The following is a 23,600-nucleotide window of genomic DNA, read 5'->3' on the forward strand; positions in this document are numbered from 1 at the left end:
GACATTTCAACAGTGTCCACCTGTGTGGTGCCTGTCAGACCTTCCATCCATCACCACAGGAGAAAGATACGCAGACCTTGCCCATGCATCCTAAGGCCTACACAATCCAATCTCTGTTTACAGACAGTGCATGTAAACAAAGTGAAAAAAGAGGCCAGGGACTGAAACACTGTAAAAATATACCCCCTGCAGTGCAACTATGATTTTAGATAGCAATATAATTAAAATTTAACCTTTGAAAGAAGCTCACAAATTGCTCCACCTGTTAAAAACTAAAGTATATGTCAAAGGGCCACAGTAATCAAACAAGTAATCATTTACAAAGCATAGAGAGGACCCCTTATGGTTCCTTCTTTAATACCTTATGTTGCATTCTGCAACTATACATATCCATGTTAACTGTGTACAATCCAAGGCAGTGGAGTGAAGAAAGAAGGGAACAAATATCATGGTATGTCTCCTTACTAATATGTTAATTTTCAAGTACTCATGTGGAACAAGGAAAAACCCTTCTGCCATTCAAGTGCCCCTAGTGAGACTGCCTGGGGAGCACAGTTAATCTCTCGAAGGGAATGAATGAAATGAGACAATTATGTGAATGTCAGAGTGATGTTTTATTTTTATTTTTTTAAAAAAAATAGATCAGGGAATTGATTGAAGGCTGGGCCTTCTCAAAAGGTGCCTTGCCATCAAAGGCCCTGGCTACTGCACCCAACTGTTAGACAAGAGAAGATTAAAGTTACAGGGGGCACAGTACAAAAGGTTTTGCTCATCACTGGTAGGATCAAACATATGTGACCTGTTCAACAGTACAGTTGGTCCTCTGTATCCACACATTCTGCATCCAAGGATTCAATCATCCACAAATATAATTCCACAAAGCAAACCACAATTTTGTAATTTTATATAAGGGATATCATTTCACTATCCACAAGGATAATTCTATGATTCTTCTGGAACCAAAATCCAGAAGAATCATAGAATTATAGAACCGTAGAGTTGGAAGAGACCACAAGGGCCATCCAGTCCAACCCCCTGCCATGCAGGAAGTCTCAATCAAAGCATCCCTGACAGATGGCCATCCAGCCTCTGCTTAAAGACCTCCAAAGAGAGAGACTCGACCACACTCCGAGGGAGTGTGTTCCACCATCTAACAGCCCTTACTGTCAGGAAGTTCCTACTAATGTTGAAGTGAAATCTCTTTTCCTGCATCTTGCATCCATTGTTCCAGGTCCTGTTCTCTGGAGCAGAAGAAAACAAACTTGTTCCCTCCTCAATATGACATCCCTTCAAATATTTAAACAGGGCTATCATATCACCTCTTAACCTTCTCTTCTCCAGACTAAACATCCCCAGCAACCTAAGTCGTTCCTCATAGGGCATGGTTTCCAGACCCTTCACCATTTTAGTCGCTCTCCTTTGGACACGCTCCAGTTTCTCAATGTCCTTTTTGAATTGTGGGGCCCGAACTGGACACAATATTCCAGGTGGGGCCTGACCAGAGCAGAATACAGTGGCACTATTACTTCCCTTGATCTAGACACTATACTACTATTGATGCAGCCTCAAATTACATTGGCCTTTTTAGTTGCCACATCACGCTGTTGACTCATGTTCAATTTGTGGTCTACTTGGACTCCCAGATCCCTTTCACATGTAGTCTCATTCAGCCAGGTGTCACCCATCCTATATCTGTGCATTTCATTTTTCCGCCCTAAGTGCAGTACCTTACATTTCTCCGTGTTGAATTTCATTTTGTTAGCTTTGGCCCAGTTTTCTAGTTTATTCAGGTCGTTTTGAATTTTGATCCTGTCCTCTGGAGTATTAGCTATTCCTCCTAATTTGGTATCATCTGCAAATTCGATAATTCTGTCATCCAAGTCATTGATAAAGATGTTGAATAGCACTGGGCCCAGGACAGAGCCCTGTGGGACCCCACTGGTAACTTCTCTTCAGGATGAAAAGGAGCCATTGTTGAGCATCCTTTGGGTTTGGCCAGTCACCCAATTACAAATCCATGTAACAATAACTTTGTCTAGCCCACATTTTACAAGCTTGTTTGCAAGAATGTCATGGGAAATCTTGTCAAAGGCTTTATGGAAATCAAGATATACTATATCCACAGCATTCTCTTCATCTACCAAGCTGGTAATTTTATCAAAGAAAGAGATAAGATTTGTCTTGTATGACATGTTTCTCTGAAACCCATGTTGACTTTTTGTGATTATCAAATTGCCTTCTAAATGTTCACAGACTCTCTGTTTAATATCTGCTCTAGAATCTTTCCTGGTATAGATGTCAGACTAACTGGACGATAATTGTTTGGATCCTCTTTTTTCCCCTTTTTGAAGATGGGGACAACGTTTGCCCTCCTCCAGTCTGCTGGGACTTCTCCTGTTCTCCAGCAGTTCTCAAAGATTATTGCCAATGGCTGCGATATTACATTTGCCAGATGAATAGCACTGGGCTATTAAAATACCAAGGACCCACTGTAAATCCTCTGTCATGTAATTCTTGTGAGATGTGGAGCCATGATTTGCCCAGTTCAGATTTCCCCATGCTTAGGATTTCCAAACAACACTAGATCTTACAGCTCAAAGGTCCAAACCTGTCACTGTGCCCATAACTGGATTTTTGTTTCCTCTGCCAATAATAACTTATCTCTTCTACAATATGCAGTGGGTGGGGTGGAGATATACATACTTCAGGCATGCAAATGTGGCTGATGGTATGATATACACCACTTAATGTCAATTTTTGCTTGTAGTTTGGGAATATCTGAAAATATGTACAAAGCCAAAGGTTTCTGGTTTTCATGATTTTCAAGATCTTTGTTAATATTCATTGACCACAATCCAACAGAGTTAAAGTGCACTGGATTATTAGGCTTTCATTTAATCTAGAAATACTCTTTTAGCTAAGGAAGATTTTGCAGCTGAGATGATGAGTGTGTGTGTGTGCACGTGTGCCGATAAGTACTTTCCTATACAGTCCACTTAATTCAGATGAAATCAATTCTATAACACAAGCATAATAAAGAATATGAAGCAAATTTCTTGTTCCTCCCACACAGAGCTTTCCAGATCCTTTTTGTAACTTACTCAGATCTGTTCATTTGTCACTACTGCTTTTGACAGAAATAACATTTTGTTTTCATAATTGGATCTTGCATAGAAAATTAAGATACTGAACTAAATCAAGCACATAGATAAAAGACATATATGAAGAATACAAATCTCTACACATATTGATTTTCATAATTTATACATTGATTTTACTGGTTATGCACACTGAGAAAAACTCATGAAATGTGATCACAGTATATGGTTATCTTCACTAAAGATACTAGGAAGAGATTTTTCTTTTTAAAAATCATGAAATGGGTGGTTTAAAATTATTCAGACCATGTTAATGAACAGAAAGCCTCTGGTGAAGGCATCCCGGCCTAGAGAAGCTAGATTGGCACCTCCAGTGGTGTCTTTTAGAAGCAAGCAAAGACTTTCTTGTGTCACTAGGACACAAGAGAACTCATTGTGGGGATAGACTGGAAACAATGTGTTTTATTGTCTGTATTTTTTGTTTGTGCTTTTAAATGGATATGCTTTTACATTTTCTTCAATTCTATGTACATTGGACCTTTAGTATCCACTGGGGCTTGGTTTCAGGACACACCCCCCCCCCCCCCATGGTTACCAAAATCTGAAGATGCTTAAGTCCTATTATATACAGTGGCATAATAAAATGGTGTCCCTTATATAAAATGGCAAATTAAGGTTCACTTTTGGAATATATATATGTGTGTGTGTGTGTGTGTGTGTGTGTATATATATATATATAAAATATTTAAGACATGGATGGTTGAATCGCATAAAATAATCTGTGGACAGGGAGGGCTGACTACACCTTAATTTCACTTTAATTTTTATATGTTTTAATGATGTTGACTTTAATCTGTACCTATTTTAATGTTGTTGATTTCCAAGGGTTGGGAAGAAATCATTAAGTAAATCAATCACAATCATAGGCTGCATATGCACTGCAGAAATAATTCAGGTTGATACCACTTTATCTACTGTGGCTCAAAGCAATGGAATCCTGGGCTTTGTAGTTTTGTGAGACATTTAGCCTTCTCTGTCAGAGTGCCACAACAAACTATAATTCCCAGGATTCCATAGCTTGTGTCAACTTGCGTTATTTCTACAGTGTGGATACAGCCATAATCATTTCTGTCAGATACGGACTACTTCAGAGACTGTTTTCTGGACTACCCTGCCTTCTAGAGTAAAGGGAGTGTCCTTGTAGGGTGATGTAAAAGTATGGATTACACACTTTTGGACATAAGCCATTCATATGAAATATGTCTGTATTTCTCATGAATGGCTTATGTCCAAAAGTGTCTTGCTACCCTATTCCCAGAGCAACAGAAATATCTTCCCCTCCTCTGTACCCCAAACGTCCCTTTGGCCTCATCCACACTGTAGAAATAATTCAGGTTTGTCACCACTTTAATTGCCATGGCTCAATATTATGGAATTCTGGGAAGTATAATTTGTTGCAGCACCAGAGGACCAGTTAAAGTGGTGTCAAACCAGATTAATTCTTCAGTGTGGATCCATTTGATAGCAGAAAACTGGTTCTGTTTCACTTTTCTCACCCTCTGAAGCAGTTATTGGGAGTGAACAGCGGGATGTTGTAGTTGAAGGGTATCACTCCTCAGTTCCACTGAGGGAAGTACTTCCATCAATTGAGGTTCCTTGCAGGATCCCACATCTTTCAGCTTCTTACAGATGGAAACTGGGACACATGAAGCCAAGCAACATCCCAGTGTCGTCAAGACAACAAAAGTTATTAACAAGGAAAAATGCACAAGTTAGGAGAGGCTGCAGCAGTTTGCTTTTGCCTGAGCCTACAAGGGAGGTCAAGATTCATCCCTTCTCTCCCCTCCCCTAGTTCAGTCAATTGAGTGCAAATCCCTTTTCCATTTTGAGCTCAGTTTGCTGCAACTGAAGTAAACTGAGTACAAAGTGAGAGGAGGAGGGAGAAGTGATACATTTTAAGAACAGCTGAAAATGGACTGAGAGAGGGTTAACCAGGACTGTCATACCAATTCAGGACAGCTGGAGACTATTTACGTAATAATCCATGTATGTTTGTGTGCATTCTTCCTATACATACAAAAGCATAAATGAGATAAAATGTACAGTCAGCCCTCCACATTTGCTGGGGATAGGGGCACAGCACCCCCGCAAAAGTGAAAAACCACAAATAATTCTAGGCCCCTCCCAAACGCACAAAAAAAGTATGATCTGCAGATTCAACCCACCATGGATTCCTTTGAAAAGGCAAGGTTCCTTCGCAAGGCAGAGGTGAACTATGCTAGATTTGAAAGGAGGTGTGCTGTAGATTGATTCTCATGTTTATACTTCAAATGCTTTTAAATTGTATTTCAATTAGTGCTGTCTTTGGTAGAATAACATTTAATTTAAAAAACCCTATTCTGATTGGTGTTTAGTTGCATTTTCTTTTGCAACTATGCTTTGAGATTCCTTGGGTCCAATATTGGAACAAAGCCAGAACATAAACAAAACAAAACAAATAATGGGAGAAATGTATTTAGTATGCATTTTTATGCATTTCTCTCTGTAAAAAAATACCAGGGACCTGCACTGCAACATTTGGAGAAGTATGAACTGAAAGATAATTGTGCTCCAGATTGTCTATTAGTTTAAGAAGTGCAAATTAGATCAGTTCATATTAAAATTTGAACCAAATGGATTTCTTCTCCTTCCCTAGGCAAAAGGCAGTGAAGAAGTATTAATAAAGATTTGCTTTTTGTCACATGCTTTTCACTCACTATGTCTCTCCTCAAGTTAGTTAGGATCATTACTTTCATGCATCAGTTTGTTGACCTCACTTATAATCACACAAATCAACTTAAAAACTATCCTTGCAAGCTATCAGCCGGTTTTCTATGACTGCACCTTCTTCTTCTTTTTAATTCTTTGATTCTTTCTCTCTGTTCCACACAACTTTCTATTTTGTTTCTTTTGAATCCTGTCTCAGTTTATTGTTTAATACTTTTCACAATGGAAGAACATGGAAGTCAATTCATAATTTGCAAGAATTACTAGCAACAAAATATTTCAACAGTTGGTTTGGATTTTTTTTTAAAAAAAAATATATCAATGCTATTTCTTCAGTTGTAACAGATTTAAAAGGTGAATATTAGATTGCTGATTTGTCTCAGCTGATGGGATTTATTTTCTTCTAGATGACTGCAAAGAAGAAATGTATGTATGTTCTTGGCACTTCTACGGGTCTTTTTATTGTGACACCAGGAAGAAATGTGTATCGAGGGCCTTTTAAAAAGAGTCTTATGGCTTGGTAAAATTCCTTAATAAGGCATTCTGGGAATTGTAATTCCCAAAGGAGAACTCAAAAAATAAACACTGATATAAATTTCTTTCCTTTCACAAGGCAGCTGTTAGTGCTTCTTAATGTGAAAATGGTTAAATGCTGGGGGGACAAAAAAGAAAGATAATAAGCAAATGCTTGAAGGGCCCTTTCAAAAGAAACCACGCAGAACACCAACTTTGAAAGAAGGGAGCTGGCAGGAGAGTAGCAGCAAAGCAAGACTGAACCTTTCCAACGTTTGCTTTTCAATCCAAAACTTCACTGAACTACCTTTCTCAACTATGGCCTTCTAAAAGGCTAGTACATTTGGGAAATCTTTAGCACACAATTGTGAAGGGGGAGAGAGCCCTCTGGCAGGTTTCACCATAAGCCAAAACCTCCCAGAGCACCTAAAATAACGTTTATTTTCTTCTGAGTGATTTTTCATCCAAATAACTTTAAGCAGCCAGGAAAATGCCCCCAAATCAGCCAAAATAGAAACTGGGAGGTTTTTTGTTTTTGTTTTTAAATTCCAGATCCCCCCCCCCCCAAGATATATAGGGATGTGTGTAGGGACCAAACTCTTGTGTTTTGCCATGGTTTTTGAGCCATGAGAGGTGAAAAATCACACATTTTGGGGGGGGGGGGGAAATGTACTGGGTGCTGGTATCTATATTCAACTCTGAATTAAGCAGTCTCAAGTAATGTAAAACAAGCAAACCCAATAAATTCCTTTGCCATCCATAGCCATAATTGTTAGGTCCCTACTTTCTCCTTTACTTGGAATGCTAAGATTAGCTTTTTCACCAAGTGGGTGAAACCTCTGAACCACTGTCAGAGGCAATACTCTGAGTGACTTCTCAGAGGCCACCCTTCTCCCGCCATGGAGTGGTGATGTGTGATGCTGCTGCTGCTACTTGCCTATTCTTTTCTGCATCTGTGGTTCTTTTGACTGAGGGAGCCAAAGGATCAGAGAAGGACGAGTGAGTGCATGCCCTTTTCATCTTTGTCTGCTGCCCTGGTTTTCTCCACTGAGCGAACCGAAGCACCAGAGAAGGAAGTGTGGCCACATGCCCCTTTCATCTCTTGGGATCGTCTCACTAGTCCAGCCATCATCCTACCCCCGGCAGCCCTTTCCAGGTCTGGGTGGTTGGTGGGTGTCTGGGCAAGTGGCTCAGTGGGAGGTAGGGCAGGGTAGGTCACTACCATTGCCAACTGGGAGCTCTTTCCATGTGGGGCTGGGTGGCCAGGAAACTGGGGGGACAGGTGAGTGAGGTAGAAGGAGGGAAGGGAAGAGGGAGAGATGGCAGAGTAGGACATCACCTGGCAGCCCTGTCCTGGCACCCACACTGGGTGACACCAGCCCTAGTGTCACCACTGAGCCTTATAAAGATCCTAAAATCTCCAACTTTCAGAGCAGCATCCTACGGAACCCTGTGATTTGTCATTTAATGAAGTATGTAGAATTCTGAAGGACTGTCTTGTTCCAAATAAGCATGCTCATGTCTGGAGATCTTCAGAAGAGGCCCTTCTCTGTATTCAACCACCTCACAGGTACATCTAGTGAGGAGGTGGGAAAGGATTTCTTTCACAGGCTTTTGAGAAGTAACTGCAGATGGAGAAAGAGCTTTCAGGGCATGTCTACACTGACCAGAATACTCTAGGCTTCTCCCAGAATATTCTGGCCCTATAGGTGCCCTGAATTTTCCCCATTCTCTCTGCACTCCAGACTGGTGCCAAGCAGTTAGCTACATATGCATCCTGCTGTGCCACCTCGTGCTGCTCTCGTGGGCATATCATTCCTTCTGAGATCAGAAACAAAGCACTCAGCATCACTCATATGGCTGGGTGCCTCATTGTGACCTCAGAGGGAGCAACTCACACCAGTGGCTGCAATGTTGGGTGACACAGCAGGAAATACTCTTCCCATCCCATCCCATCAACCTTTATTAGGCATCTCAATAGACAATATACAACAAACAATACAATACAAATTAAACTAAAATAGTTTACATGAATACTTTAAAAATTTAAAAATTTATAAAAATTTTATCGTCCTTAAAATCATCTACTCTTCCCTTCCATATGGCCCTGATAAGGGTAGTCAGCGGCAGGATGAGAAAGAAGAGAGTCATCCCAGAAACAATGCCACACTGAATATTACTAGGGCAAAGAGAGGTTGCTACTAACTTGGTCTTATTTCTTGGTCCCCAGAAAGATGTACATGGGAAGACTCTTTCATAACTATTGTAGTTTTCCTAGAGACACCAGTTCTGTAAAAACTATTCTTTCAAGAAGGTCTTATGCCAGTCTGTGCAATTTTAGAGTCATGGGAATGCATCCTAAGGCTAATAGGATTTTTAGGATCTTTCCCGCCAAGGTCTTTGACAACAGTCAATGATATCTTGGCCTTGGAGGGGAGATCTCCTATCAGATCTCTATCCTATTCCCAGCCATGACAGAGTTTTCAGTAGTAGCAGTAGTCTCCTCCCCTCGAAGTAGGGCACTGATCATGGAAAGGGACAAAAAAAGGTATTTGGTGTAGAGTGGGAAGATCAGATGAATATTTTCCTTCACACAAGTCTTTTGGACAGGTTTGTAGCAGTATCCACATAGATCTTTATGTATCCATATATCAGACCTATAAACAATGTTTTAGATCCGGATGGAGGCTTAATGCTCTGTTTCTCTATTATAGGAGCTACTAATTCTTTCTGCACCCTCTCCTCAAATGTCCAAGGCTAAAAATGATATCCTCTGTTATGCTTGGCCCTTGTGGTGCCACTTCATCATTTCAATTAAGTTTATGGTGGAAAATTAATTTCAGTAAGTCATAAATAACATCTTACCTCTGTCACTGTCATAAAGATAGGCAAACTTGTTCCAGTCATAATATTCAATCAAGCTCAGAAGTGCTCCCTTGAGGTCAGGCCTCATCTGGATGACAAAAGGGTGTGTTCCATCTGTTGGGAAACTGGGTGTTATGAAGGATACATGAAGGGTTCCACAAAATGATGTTATAGTATTTACAGACTTCTTGTCATAAAATCCAAAAATAGCAAAGACTCCTCTTGAAAACTGGGAGCAAACTGCAAGAGAGAAACAAACAACAAAAAAGATATTTCATACAGTGCAATTACAACATCTGCAACATTTTTATAAAGAGCAATAATTGTATTGTGCTAGAGAGGCTGAGATTTTCCAGCAATTTCTCAAACAAAGAGAAATTTTGATTCTTATAAGGAGATCCCTCTGTATTCTTATATATAGTGCCATAGCCATGAGGTTTCTCTTTTATATCTGCAAATCATGAGCCAGGATAGTGATGCTTTGGAAGCAGGCTCCTGAAATCAAGACATTTGAAGGTCCAACCCAAAATCACAAGAGAAAACCATATGGTGGCATGTAAAAATGTTGTTTAAGCACAAATGAGACTGAAATGCATTTTTGTAAAACTTGCAACTTTCTCAAGGATAGGAGAAGAAGTGAAAGCCCAGTTAATATTCATTAATCTTATTTAACCTTGATTGTGGCTTTTTGTATACATAAATGTGAGGCAAAGTACTTGAAATATATATTTTGCTAACCTTTATGCTAAGTTTATTACAGTATTCTTGTGATGTAAATACATACACACCTATGCTCATGTGTCCATGCTCACACATAGTTTTAAAGCATCTGTAGAAGTATCAGTTGCATGTGCAATATTTCCCTGGCTGATTATGGGTTACCACTAAAAACTGCCACTGAATGGAAGAAAAAACTAAATTCTATGTGATGTACCATATTTTCTAATCTTCTGCTGGCACAACCCCTATTTATACCAATGAAAATACTTTTGGGGTCACTGTGCAAGGAGGATCCAAAACAAACTGCCCTGGCTCAGTGCTAGGGAACTCTGGGAATTGTAGTTTTTTGAGGCACCAACAGAAGGCTAAATATCTCACAAAATTACAATTCCCAGAATTCCCTAGCATTGAGCCAGGGCAGTTAAAGCAGTCTCAAACGGGATTACTTCTTCAGTGTGTTTTGGACCTCAGTATCACATGCACTCAGCATTCACATGCATCTTATAAAAATCAGTTGCACATAAAACTTTGCTTTACTACAGAGGGGCTTCTTTCACCCTTAGTGAGGCTCAGTAAATAGTCAAATCCAGTTTACAACATCTTATTCATTTGTTACTAAACTGTATTTAGTCAACATGAGAGGAAGGAGAGTGTATTAGTGCCATTGACATCATCCCTCTTTCTGTTGCCTACACTGCTCTGAAGTGGAAAACCTCTGCTATCCATGGATTTTTTTTTAGGTTTCCAAATGTCATGCCCTGTGAAGAAACGAGATTCAGAGGAGGAAGCATAGGAACCCAGCCTTGAACCTGGCCCCAGTCCCTCAGTGTCTACACTAGCAGAGACTGCTGCCAATGAGGACAGGCAGGAACCCAGCACCAGTGCAGCAGAGGTTCCTGCTAGCTTGGGTACTGAGGAGAAGGAGCAGGCGCTTCCTTCAGCAAACAAAGATCCAAAAGAGAGGTTTGGCATTGCTCACAAAGAATTTATTACAAACACCAAGCAATTAGGAAACAGCTGCACTTGTGAGAGCTGGAGATACAAGCCTGGGAAGAATGCCAGAACCTTTGTCAGAGGTTAAATCCACTCCCAGATTGTGCAACACCGTGCTGTAGGAGATCCATCCATCAAATGACCAAAGACAGTTTTAAAAAAGCTGTCAAGACAGATCTCTTCTGGCAGGCCTTTCCTGAATAGAATCCCTCACCCAAATAAAAATATAATTGAACCCCCTTCCCATCATGTATAGTGTATAACTCAGCCAATATGATCACATTGAGTACTGATTATTATTTGTTTTTAATAGACTAATTTTAATTGTACTATGTTTAATTCTTTTGGGGGGATATGGGGATATTATATACATAATGTAATTTCTATTGGACTGATTTTTAGGTGTAAGCTACTTTGATTGTTTGGCAACAGAAAGGTGAGATATAAATAAAGTTGTTGTTGTTGTTGTTGTTGTTGTTGTTGTTGTTGTTATTATTTGACTTCCCTGGCAAAAGCTCACTTACCGGAAACTCTCTTGTTGCCTGATCTTGGACTGGTTGACTATTCTGATTACTCAAACCCTGGCTCAACAACCTTGCTTTTGTAACCCTTGGTATGCTCTGGCTTCTGTCAGATACTCAGGACTTGAATTGTATCAGACACTGTATTTTGTTATTCTTTTGCTTTGCCATTATCTTTGTTTGTTTTGCTTGCTAAATTTGCTTGCTCCATTCTTGATCCCTTTCAGTCTGGTTTCCACCCAAGGCATTCCACAGAGACAGCTCTCACTAAGATCTCGAATGACCTTTTACAGGCCAAGGCTAATGGCCTTTACTTTGTTCTCATCCTTTTTGATTTGTCTGCAGCCTTTGACGCCGTTGATCACTGTCTCCTAGTTGACATGCTCTCTGACCTTGGGTTCTCAGAATCTGTTTTCAACTGGTTAAGATCTTATTTGTCAGACAGATCTTTTGCAGTGGTTGCAGGTGGTCAGACTTCATCTCCTGTTCCCTTATCTGTTGGAGTTCCCCATGGCTCTGTTCTGGGTCCCCTTCTGTTTTCTCTCTACACACTGTCCTTAGGTAAACTCATCAGCTCTTTTGGTTTTTCCTACCATCTGTATGCCGATGACACCCAGCTGTATCTTTCCACCCCTGACCTTTCTCCAAGGCTTGAACAGCAAGTCTCGTCTTGCCTCACAGCTGTCTGGTAGTGGATGCACCATCGGCGTTTGAAGCTCAACATATCCAAGACAGAGCTTCTTGTCTTTCCTCCTAAGTCCACCCTTCAACTCTCCTTTTCTGTCTCTGTGGACAACATTTCTATTCAACCAGTCCAGCAAGCCTGCAGTCTTGGTTTTATCTTTGATTCTTCTCTGTCGTGTGTCCCTCAGATCCAGACCACAGCCAAGGCTTGTAGATTCTTTTTATACAGTATTGCCAAAATCCGACCATATCTCTCCTCCTCTACTGCCAAGATCCTGGTCCATGCCTTAGTGATCTCACGACTTGATTTCTGTAACATCCTCTTGGCTGGGCTTCCTCTTTCTCACCTCCGTCCTTTAATTTCTGTCCAGCACTCAGCTGCATGCATTATCACATCCGCCCACCGCTGTGACCATATCTCTCCTGTGTTGGCATCCCTTCACTGGCTCCCCCTCCCTTTCCGCATTCAGTATAAGCTCCTGCTGTCGACATTTAAAGCCCTCCATGGGCTGGCCCCTCCTTACTTATCAGACCTTCTTTCTCCTCACCTTCTCACTAGGGCCCTCTTTCTGGTAGTCAAGGTCTGCTGTCCCAGCCCAGGATTTCCTCTGCCCCATCTCGGATTCGCCCCTTTTCACTCGCTGCCCCTCGCTCCTGGAACCTTCTTCCCCTGCGAGCAAGAGCCCTCACTTCTTTAACCAGCTACAAAATAGAGTTGAAGACCATCCTGTTCAGAGCAGCGTTCCCAGGCGTTGCATAATTGTCACTTTCTATGTGATGTTCTTTTGTTGTCTGTTTTATTGAATCATTTCCTGTATTGCTATGTATTTTATATGTATTATCCTACTAGAGAGGCCCCTTCCCCACCACCACTCCCTTTGTGTCGTGTCTTTTTAGATTGTAAGCCTGAAGGCAGGGAACTGTCCAATTAAAAAGATTGTATGTACAGTGCTGTGTAAATTTACAGCACTTTATAAATAAAGTTTAATAATAATAATAATGCTATTGGCTGCTAGCCTCTTTCCCAGACAGATTAACCTCTGACACCAAATTGCATGGATAGCGTATAAGGAGAGTGAAGACTTCCTACTATAGACCTGTCTCCTTATATATACAAAAAGTGACATAGAATGAAGAGGTATAGTGTGCCCCACCAATACATGTTAACATAATTAATTACAGTGGGTCCTCGCCTTACGCGGGGATCCGTTCCGGATCCCGCCACGTAAGGCGAATTCCGCCTATGCTCAAGCCCCATTGTAAACAATGGGGCTCGTGCATGGCGGCACGGCGGCGCGTGGGGCACAACGGGTGCATGCGCCCATTCAATTGAATGGAACGTGCCGCCCCTTCCGCTCCGTGCGCCCCCCATGGCTTGAGCGCGTATGCTCAAGCCGCGTAAGGCGCGCCCGCGTATGACGCAGACGCGCTGTATAAATGTAATCAGGTTTGTGACTACAGTATGTGATCCCTAATTGGCTGGAATCACTTGAGGAATGAAACACAGAGGGTATTAAGTGGGGATGGGAAAGAAAGACTGTGTATGGGCATCGTAGTACAGTGCACCCTTGCTATTTGTGGGAAATCCATTCCAGATTCCCCTGCAGATAGTAAAAAATGTAGGACCTTAAATCCCATTCTTCTCAATGGGTGCCCACAACCACTTGCGCCGCCACGTATGTGTGCATCCATTCAGAAAGCCATTTTTTAATAAGCTGCAGATGTATGGATGAATTACTGCAAGCATGTTATTCCTACTCATTTTTACACTTCTTGAATGTTGTATCATATTGACATAAACTCCTTTTATGATTTTATATCATGAAAGCCATTTTTACCCCCCACTATGCTTTGTCTGTGGTAAACTAGCTGCTGCTGTGCTGTAAAAACCCTTACATGATTTCTACTATTTATTTCTATGTAATTATTAGGAAAAATACTAATTCACACCTATACAAAGGATGTAAAAGCAAGTGGGGAGACACAGAAACAACTCACCTTGTGCTTTAGAGCTCCATATCATTAAACTTTTAATGTCAACATTATAGGACTCAGCAGAAGCAGGCCCTTTTCTCTAGCCCCTTGGGTCATGGAGCAGGAAGAATAATCTCTTGAGTGTAAATAGTGAGCAGATTATTCCATTTTTATTGCCATCTCAGACAATAAAAGTCTCTAACAATGCTGATCAGTAAAACCTAGATGAGCCATTGCATCTTTCTGGCCATCTTGCTCAATGACTCTGCCAATGTGGCTTGTTTTCAAGGTACCGAACAATCCTTGATTTTATTTATTAAAGGAAGGTGGGAGGATACAATGAGAAGATTATTTATGCTTTAAATCAGAGGAGAGGAACAGTTTTTTCACCACTTGAGAATAGAAATGTGAAAGAATCTGGCTACATTATTCATTTTCAACAAGATGGGCTGTCTTGACACACTAGGGCAGCCTGCTGAGAGTTCATTAACCCCCATGTGATTTTTTTGCCTCCAGCATGAGAATGAGACAATGAGCATCCCCCCCATACCTTAAATGTCCAAAATTCACACCAAATGCATAAAATTCATGCCTTTCTGTTTTAAGGAGCAAAGCAAGCACAGAAGGTCTGGCTGATTCATTGAAAAGGGGCTTTCCAATACTTCTGGTTTTTAAAAGTCCATACAACCAGGCAGCAGCTCCAGTAGTCTGGCTACACAATTTGTCCCATTTGCAAATCCAAAAGGGTAACAGAGAATAATGTCCTGCCTCACAATCAAGGCAGAAAACCTTTGCATCAGAGAACAAGACAAGCCACATTTCCTCAAATAAAATCTGTTGGGATCATATATTAGTAATAGTGTGGCTGTATTTAGAGCTGGGCAGGTCCAGAGACCATAGGCCTTTTCACACTACACAGTTATAGCATTATGATTCCATTTTAACTGTCCTGTTTCCATCTTATGGAATGCTGGAATTAGCAGTTTATGGCAGGGCATTTAGAATTATTTTTGTGGGGTATTTAGAATTCTCAGCTAGAGATTTCTACTGCCTCACAAAACCATAAATCCCAGGATTCCATAGCTATAGCAGCTGAAATGCAATATAACTGTATAGCATGAAAGGACCCCAGAAGGGAATAGGGCCATTTATTTGCTCTCTCCTTCTGCCATTCCTTTTCTTCCCCTCCTTCCTTGCAAGCTGTCATGGAAAAGACAGTTCACTCCCGCTAGAAGTTTGAGCTGTTCCCTACAGAGGACTCTTGAAATTGGGCTAATTTCCCACCCCTGGTTTAAATTGGTGACTAAATTCTGAATACCTGCCTGATTTCTGAATACTGATTGAAATGAAATTTACATGGAGCATCTGGATATGCTTCCAGCTCTTGGTGTTCAGACTTTAACTTCTGAATTTACTTCTAACTATTTTTATAATCACACGTAATATTTCATTTTATTGCATTTATGTCCCACCTTTCTCCTCGGCAGAATCCAAGGTGGCTCTGTATAACTAAGATGTAAGCCTCATTGACTTACATTTATTTGCTAGGAATTGGGCAAATTCACTCACTGAAGATACTTTCAATGTCAAATAGAATGAAGCTGGAAACAAAGTAAAGAATCGAGACAACAGCCATTAGCCTAAGGCAAAGGTGCCTCCTGTTCCACATACAGAAGTTGACTAGACCAGTAGTTGTTTTGTACTTTCCTAATGCCAATGAGCCAGCAATGTTCATAGCATCAGCCGGGTTCTACTGGGAAAGATTTCAAAGGGTATGCAAATTTTTGATGAATTTTCCCCTCACTCGAAACCTAACATTCCTGCACAAATTTGTTGTTGTTGTGTGCCTCCAGGTCATTTCTGACTCATGGCAGCCCTAAAGTCAACCCATTGCAGGGTTTTCTTGGCACATTTCTTCAGGGGAGGGTTGCCATTGCCATTCTCTGAGATTGAGACAGTGTGACTTGCCCAAGGTCACCCAGTGGGTTTTTATGCTCGATGAACCCTTGTCTCCAGAGTCATAGTATTTATGTAGTGTAGTGTGCTGTTTTAATTTTTATTTATTTTTAAATTGCTTTTATTATGCTGTGTTTTTAACATATGTTTTAATACTCATAATATCTAATTATTAATAATTATTAAATTATTTTTAACTTTTGTAATTAATGTTTTATTTTTATTATTTTTCATTTATAGGAAGTTGCCTTGGATCCCATTTTGGGGAAAATTGAGATATAAATCAAATAAAAAGAATACATTTTATACAAAATCCTGCACAAATAACACTGTATCAGACACTTTCTCAGCTTACATCTCACTGAAAATATTACATCTAATTTTCCCACCCCAGATATTTGGGACTACAATTCCCTCACCATTGATCATATTGGCAAGGACTGATGAGAGCTGCAATCCAACATATGAGATAGAGGAACGATGCTGAGGCCAACATGCCTGTCACATGTGATATTCTACTCCTTTTCTTCCTTTTCTTCCTGTTTTTAGTAACATCACAGGATATTGTGCAGAGTAGAATGCTACAACATATAATGAAATAAAGAAGTAAAAAGAAATGAGAAGAAGACCAGGACTTAGAAGGCACCTATGAAAGAACTAGATAAGAAGTTTAAAGATAATTCATTGAATACTAAAGTAAGAATTGTCCATGCCATTGTATTTCTCATTTCTATGTATGGTTATGAAAGCTGGATACTGAAGAAAGCTGACAGAAAGAAAATTGACTCATTGAGACATGGTGCTGAAGAAGAGTTCTGTGGATACTGTGGACTGCTAAAAAGACAAATAAATGGGTTGTAGAGCAAATCAAGCCTGAACTTTCCCTATCAGCCAAGATGACTAAACTGAGACTGTCATACTTTGACATATCATGAGAAGACATGACTGACTAGAAAAGACAACAGTGCTTGATAAGGTAGAAGGCAGGAAGAAAAGAGGAAGATGGCTAGCCCCAATCAAGAAAACCACAGCCCTGAGCCTGCAAGATCTGAGCAAGGCTGCTGATGACAGAGTGACTTGAAGGTCTCTCATTCAAAGGGTCACTATAAGTCAAAGTCAGGTTGATGGCAGTTAACAACAAATATAATGGCACATCTATTTGCCACAGAATACTCTGTGGTAGATAATAATATAATAGGTTTTATTTTTTAAGTGGGTGGCAGGGGTTGAGCAGTAGGACACAGAACCTCTCCCTCTGAAGTGAGTGAATTGTCATGATTCTGGACGAGAATGGTTGTTGTGGCAGTAAGACTACAACTTTCTTTATTGTTTTCCTGCTCTTTATCTTTTAACTTATTTTGGTTTGTTTCAGTGTTTCAGGTGATACACAGTCTGGATTCACTTTATGGAAATGTGTGTGTGAGTGTACATACACACATATAGAATCATAGAATCGTAGAGATGGAAGAGACCACAAGGGCCATCCAGTCCAACCCCCTGCCATGCAGGAAATCTAAATCAAAGCATCCCCGACAGATGGCCATCCAGCCTTTGTTTGAAGACCTCTAAGGAAGGAGACTCCACTACACTCCGAGGGAGTGTGTTCCACTGTCGAACAGCCCTTACTGTTAGGAAGTTCCTCCTAATGTTGATGTGGAATCTCTTTTCCTGCAGCTTGCATCCATTGTTCTGCGTTCTAGTCTCTGGAGCAGCAGAAAACAAGCTTGCTCCCTCCTCAACATGACAACCACTACATTATGGTAGAAGTCCATTGTGTCAGTGTTTTAATTTCATTTGCACTTCCATAGGGGCATCGGATGGGAGCAATGATTGGGGGAGAAAGTTGTTGGCTTTGTGTCACCTGTTTTTCAAAATCCTGGTTTCCAGGCAGTATAGGAGAGCTGGCTTATGCCACCTGTTCCACATTACATGCTTCTGTACAAGCCAGTACTCCCATACTGTTTTGGTTGCACGGACACCTCAGCCCAAAGAGCTAGGCATTCAAGGAATGGGCAGCACAGAGGCAATAGCTTTCTCCCATCATTCTTGCTGTCATTTTTAATTCCTTTTCCTATTATCTTCACTAACATAGTCATAACACTGGTACAGGCAACAGAAATTCATTGTATATTATAGATATTCCCCATACAGGGGTGGGATAGGAAGAAACCTCTTTGCTTTAAAGCAAAAAGTTATGGTTGGACGTTTACCTCTTAAAGCAAGGAAATTCAGTCCATAGATCAACCTGCCACCAAGTAAACAGTGTCACTTAATCCCGCTGGCCATTCCATTCCATATATAGCATATCACTAGACATATGGAATAACTGCAATGGAACAGAGCCTTTTGTAGTGTCAGTAAGTGCAAATAGCAACCATTAGGATTGGTGTCACTCGGTGTGGTAACTCATGGTATCATTCCCCTTCGACCTTCTCCTATACACCAAACAGAATCCTTAGTTATATTTTTTGTACTAGGGTTAACTCATAAATTGTAACTCATAAATTGGAAATGTGACAAAGAAGTAGGATTCTTATTGCTGCTGGGAGTGCACAATCGCTAAGGAATATTGGAGTACTATTCATGGAGTGATAAAAACAATTTTTAAAATGGAAGTTGGGGCAGATCCCAAAACATATTTATTAAAATGAAGAATTTGAAAAAAACACATGGTTAGCTTTTATTTTATTGTAGCAGCAAGAACACTGTTTGCGAAATATTGAAAAAGTGCAGAGGTACCCAATCTAGAAGAATGGAAATTGAAAATATATGATTATTATGCGCTGGACAAATTAATTAACATGTTTGTTAAACCAAAAATCTCTGGTGAAATTTAATTTGGATTGGGAACCATGGATAGAATATATAAAGATTGAAAATGATAATCTAAACAAGGTATTAGATTGTTACTGTAGACAGATTCCAGAAAATATGACTGAAATGTTAATTTAGCTATTTAGTTATCTATTGAGGAGATTGACCTATGAGAGAATTGTATTGAATAGATTAATTTTGAATATAAGAGGATTGGAAAGTGAACAGAAATAAAGTGGGTTGAGTATTAATAGTTGGAACCTAAGCAGTAACTTGATGAAAATATAATAATAGATTATTTACAAAGATTATAAAGATATTGGATATGGCATAAAGTTATAGTTAAGAGTATATATAGAAAGTACTAAGAAACAAACAAATGTTAAGGATCTCAAGAAATCAGGAAGTTATATGTTATGTCTTCAAAGTTAGTGTTTATGTTTCTTGTGATGTTGTTAGTGATGTTTGTGTTTGTGTTGATTTATATGTGTTTAATACAATAAACTTTAATAATTAAAACATTAAAAAATTGTAATTCCTGTACATCACTGAATATAATCACAATAATTGTGATATAAACAACTAACAAAATTAAAATTGTGCCTTTAAACTACAGTATCCTATGCACAGCATGAACATATTTAAATGTACATTTTTCATGTGGTTACAGTGAAAATATGGTCAGATGTGATGGTTTTAAAGAAAATTTTAAAAGAATTTATTTTTTTTAATTTTTAAAAACCTGTAGCCTTTCCTTTCTCTTCTCACTGAGCCTTGCCCCATTCAAAGCATCTCTTTAGTGTTTTAAAGGCATGCAAGTGAATGCCACAACCCATTTCTACCAAAGGACATCTGTTATACCCTTAGGATGTCATATAATATGGTCTGCACATCTTCCCCACTAATGATGCACCTGGCAAACAGTAGATTTAAAGCATTATTCTCAGTAAAATTAGACCTTCTGTTGTAATGCAAAATGAACAGTTTTGGGGAGAAGGAAGGGACAGCTAGCATACCCATCTGTAGAATTTTCTTGAGGTTGATAAGTAGTCCAAATTCCTAGACTACATGACAGCACAGCTCTTGTGTTTATATGGGGAGGAAGTTAAGGTACAAGAGCCTGTATTTTGACTCAAGGGGGGGATATGATCTAAGGACCAAATACCCTTCCTCATGGGGATATAATTCTAAACCAAAGCTTTTTTTTCCTTAAAAAAAGCATCCTGTTTGAATTGTGGAAAAACCTAATAGAATGCCACAATTATTCTGAACAAAGCAAAGAATCAACAGAAACACAACACTTAAATTCAGTATCCAAAGCAGATCAAATTCTCCTAAGGCTTAGTTAGGCATCTAAGGAAACTCACAAATGAGAGAGAAATGACATAGCTGTGTAATGCTATCTCCTACAGAGACAGGTGCTGAACACTACAAGCTTTTATTCCTAAATATGCTCTGCACTATGTGCTGTAAAAGTGAATAATAGCAATAAATATAAAGATGGCAAAAAGCAGGGGGGGGGGAGCACAACATCTACCAGTCACTTCTATGTGGGAGGTAACATTAGGATTTCCTGCATGGCAGGCGGTTGGACTGGATGGCCCTTGCGGTCTCTTCTAACTGTGTTATTCTATGATTCTATGATTCTATGGCCACCTGAAAGCACCAATAAGTATACAGTGGCTACACCATATAAATAATAAGTATAAAATAGTTGCACAGAATATAGAAATGTCAATGAATAATTCACAACAATTTGCTATTTTTTCATGACATTCCTAGGCAGCTGCCGGAGTTCCACATCTTACTCTGCCTCCCAGTAGTGTCACCTTGGCCAGAATGAAATGTTGCTGTCAAACAACTGCCTTGTTTTCTCACTAACTGTTTCCAGATACAGTATAACCCAGAAGAATTGGAAAAAAGCATGGGGGCAAGTTGCCTAGCAACAAATTCCAGCTTTTCTCTTCCACCTCTTTCTTCTCTGCTACTTGCCACAAACCAGTCAAATCCAAACTACTAGATGAAAGACTTATGACTGGCAACTGCATGGCTGAAAAAAATAGTCATGATTTATTACTTTCTCCATGCATTTCCTGATTTGCCCATATTTAGGTCTAAATAATTTCTGCAAAACAGATCACTGTGTCCTACACTTAACAGACAGCTCTACATGTCAATTAGATGTAATAAAACGTTCAGGCAAGGTATACTCATATATCACAACCAAGATCTTTTACTATTCACAGATAGAAAAGAAGAGCCTTGGTTGATCAGACCAAAGGGCAACCTAGTGCATCATTCCTCTCGACCAGATACCAGTAAACACAATAGCACTCTCTTATTTGTGTTCACTCAGCAACTGATGTGAAAAGACACACTGTCTCTGTAACAATTTCTTTATTACTAATGCTAAAGAACAGGAACATACCCCATAGCACATTTTTCAGATCAGTTTTCCCTGAGTTCAGAAACAATGGCAAAAACATCTACATTTCACAAACAGACAAATTCCTCCCAGGGAAAACCAGTGAGAGCTAATCTCTTCTTACTTAGTTTTAAAATAAACACACAAAGCAATGCTGTCACACCTGTCCATGCAGGAATTAGGTATGCTAAATGTGTATAGAATCACAGTCTGAAAGACAACAGAGAGACAGTGATGTTTCACTGATCCCTTCTCATTAGCAGAACATAATCTTGCATGAAACCATTGAATTAAAAAAGGGTAATTGGGAAGAACTAAGAAGATATACAGACCAGCATAAAGAGGTGGCATCAAGGTGGAGTGGGGCCATGGCAACCGACCGCTGACCACCCCAACTCCACCCTGATGCCACTGTTACACTGCCTGCCCAACCAGATGGTGGGCAGCATTATGCTGTTTCTGTGGCACAGCGTTTAGACACGCTGCGCTGAAGAAACAGGGAAAAGCCACCACCACTGTGACAAGGGCGGCTTTTTGCCAGCTCCAAAAGGAGCTGCTTTCTGCTACTTCTTTTGGAGCTGGCAAATCTCCAGATTGGGGCTGCAGTGTGCAGTTGCTGCAGCCCCGATCCAGCACACAAAGGGACAGTGTAACATCGCCCTTTGGTGCTGTCTGTTTAGGCCCTAAGTTTAGTACACCGATAATCTGAGAATTGCCTTGGGTAACACCTCACCACTCCCATATTATATAGTATAACACAACAAGAAACAAACTTTCAATTTCAAGTAAGCATTTAGAGTTTATTTCCTACTGTGGCAAAAGATCACAAGATCTTTCTAATGTGATATCACATCTCATATGAGGAAAGCAGTGGTGAGTTCTTTCAGTCAGGAAAATGTTCATCAGGAAGAGTTCGTGTTCAGTCCAGAAAGGATTCTAATACTGAAGTGATAGGAAATTATCAGGGGCAAATGGTCTGAGACAGCAGTTCACATCCTCATTTAATAAAGTGATATATACAGTGGTCCACTAGTGTATGTATGGAATAGTCACATGCTGGCCATTCAGTATTGCACAAATCTTATGGAGAAGAGAAAATTTTCTCCTTTCTCGTAGGTTCTGTCTCTTTTCCCTTAACACTCATTTCATGCTAGGCCTAATCATATCTTACAGAAACCCCACAGAAACCAACAGAATATATGTTATTCATGACCAACATATGCCCGATTTCTGTCAGTGGGTTTTGCTCTGAAAATCAATAAGGATGGGTTTACCCTGCTCAGAATACTCCAAGGTGGCCCCAGAATATTCTGGTCCCAAAGTTGCTTCAACTTTGCCCCATTACCTGTGCATTTTGGAGAAATGCCAGGTGGTTGTCTAAACTGCAACTTGCTGTGCCACCTAACAGTGCTGCCACCGCCAGCATGTGCTTCTCCCTTTGAGGCTAGATATTAGGTGCCCAGCATTGATCACATGGGTGGGCATCTCACTGTAACCTCAGAGGAGTGACTCACACCAGCAGCAGGTGGCACAACAGGACACTGTGTTGCCAGCAACCTGGTGTAACTCTGGAGTTTTCCTGATTTTCTAGGAAGATCCATAACAAATTGTGAGTCTTTTACATTTTTGTTAAAGCAGAGATGGCTCAGATTTGCTGTGGGCCTGCCCTTCCCATGTGTAGCCAATCCACAATCAAATTGGTCCTTTGGTCTTGTGCTGTCTGGACAAGGGAATGTGAGGACAGAAGGAAAGTACTGCAAATGCCCCATGTAAGTAATAACCTTGCAGATTTCTATACAGGAATTTCCAACTTTGTGTCTCATTATTTAATTCTTAGTATAATCCCTGAAGTGGTCAAAATTGGACCCAAGTGGATAATTTGTATGTAAGATATTTTTGGTAACAGCTGCTAGATTCCTTTCAAAATAATTCTGTTACGGTGTATTCTATTCTGTTCAGGTTTTATTTAGTTTATGTCATGTTGCCCCCCCCCCCCCACAATGTACTTGGCATGTCAGCCTGTGATTCCACTCTCAGTTTCATTATGCACTTTCAAAGAACTATCCAAGTTGCTAATCCTATATCAGAGATAGGATTCAACATGTCAAAAACCTTTTTCTTCTTGACAATGGAAACTAACAGTCAGCCCACCCCTCCCCATGTCCATACATACAGTGCAAGCATCAGTGAAGGAGAAGCTTATTCACATAAAGCTGTACACAGAATTAGCCCTTGTGTAAGTCCTAAACCAGTGATGGTGAACCTTTTACA

The 23,600-nt window shown here is 40.1% G+C and overlaps 1 protein-coding gene across 7 annotated transcripts in view; it reads right to left on the reverse strand.

The window, feature by feature from the left end:
* The window catches only part of GRIA2 (glutamate ionotropic receptor AMPA type subunit 2), a 108,750-nt gene that overhangs the window by 44,484 nt on the left and 40,666 nt on the right, over positions 1-23,600 (reverse strand). For all 7 annotated transcript variants that reach the window (XM_089525608.1, XM_089525607.1, XM_089525610.1 and 4 more), the window contains exon 3: positions 9,243-9,482. In XM_089525608.1, coding sequence (XP_089381734.1) covers positions 9,243-9,482 — 240 coding nt within the window. The remainder of the gene's footprint in view (positions 1-9,242; positions 9,483-23,600) is intronic.

The sequence above is a fragment of the Sceloporus occidentalis genome, unplaced genomic scaffold (genome assembly GCF_023333645.1).
Source record: "Sceloporus occidentalis isolate IW3139 unplaced genomic scaffold, rSceOcc1.0.p SCAF_5, whole genome shotgun sequence".
Taxonomy (NCBI): domain Eukaryota; kingdom Metazoa; phylum Chordata; class Lepidosauria; order Squamata; family Phrynosomatidae; genus Sceloporus; species Sceloporus occidentalis.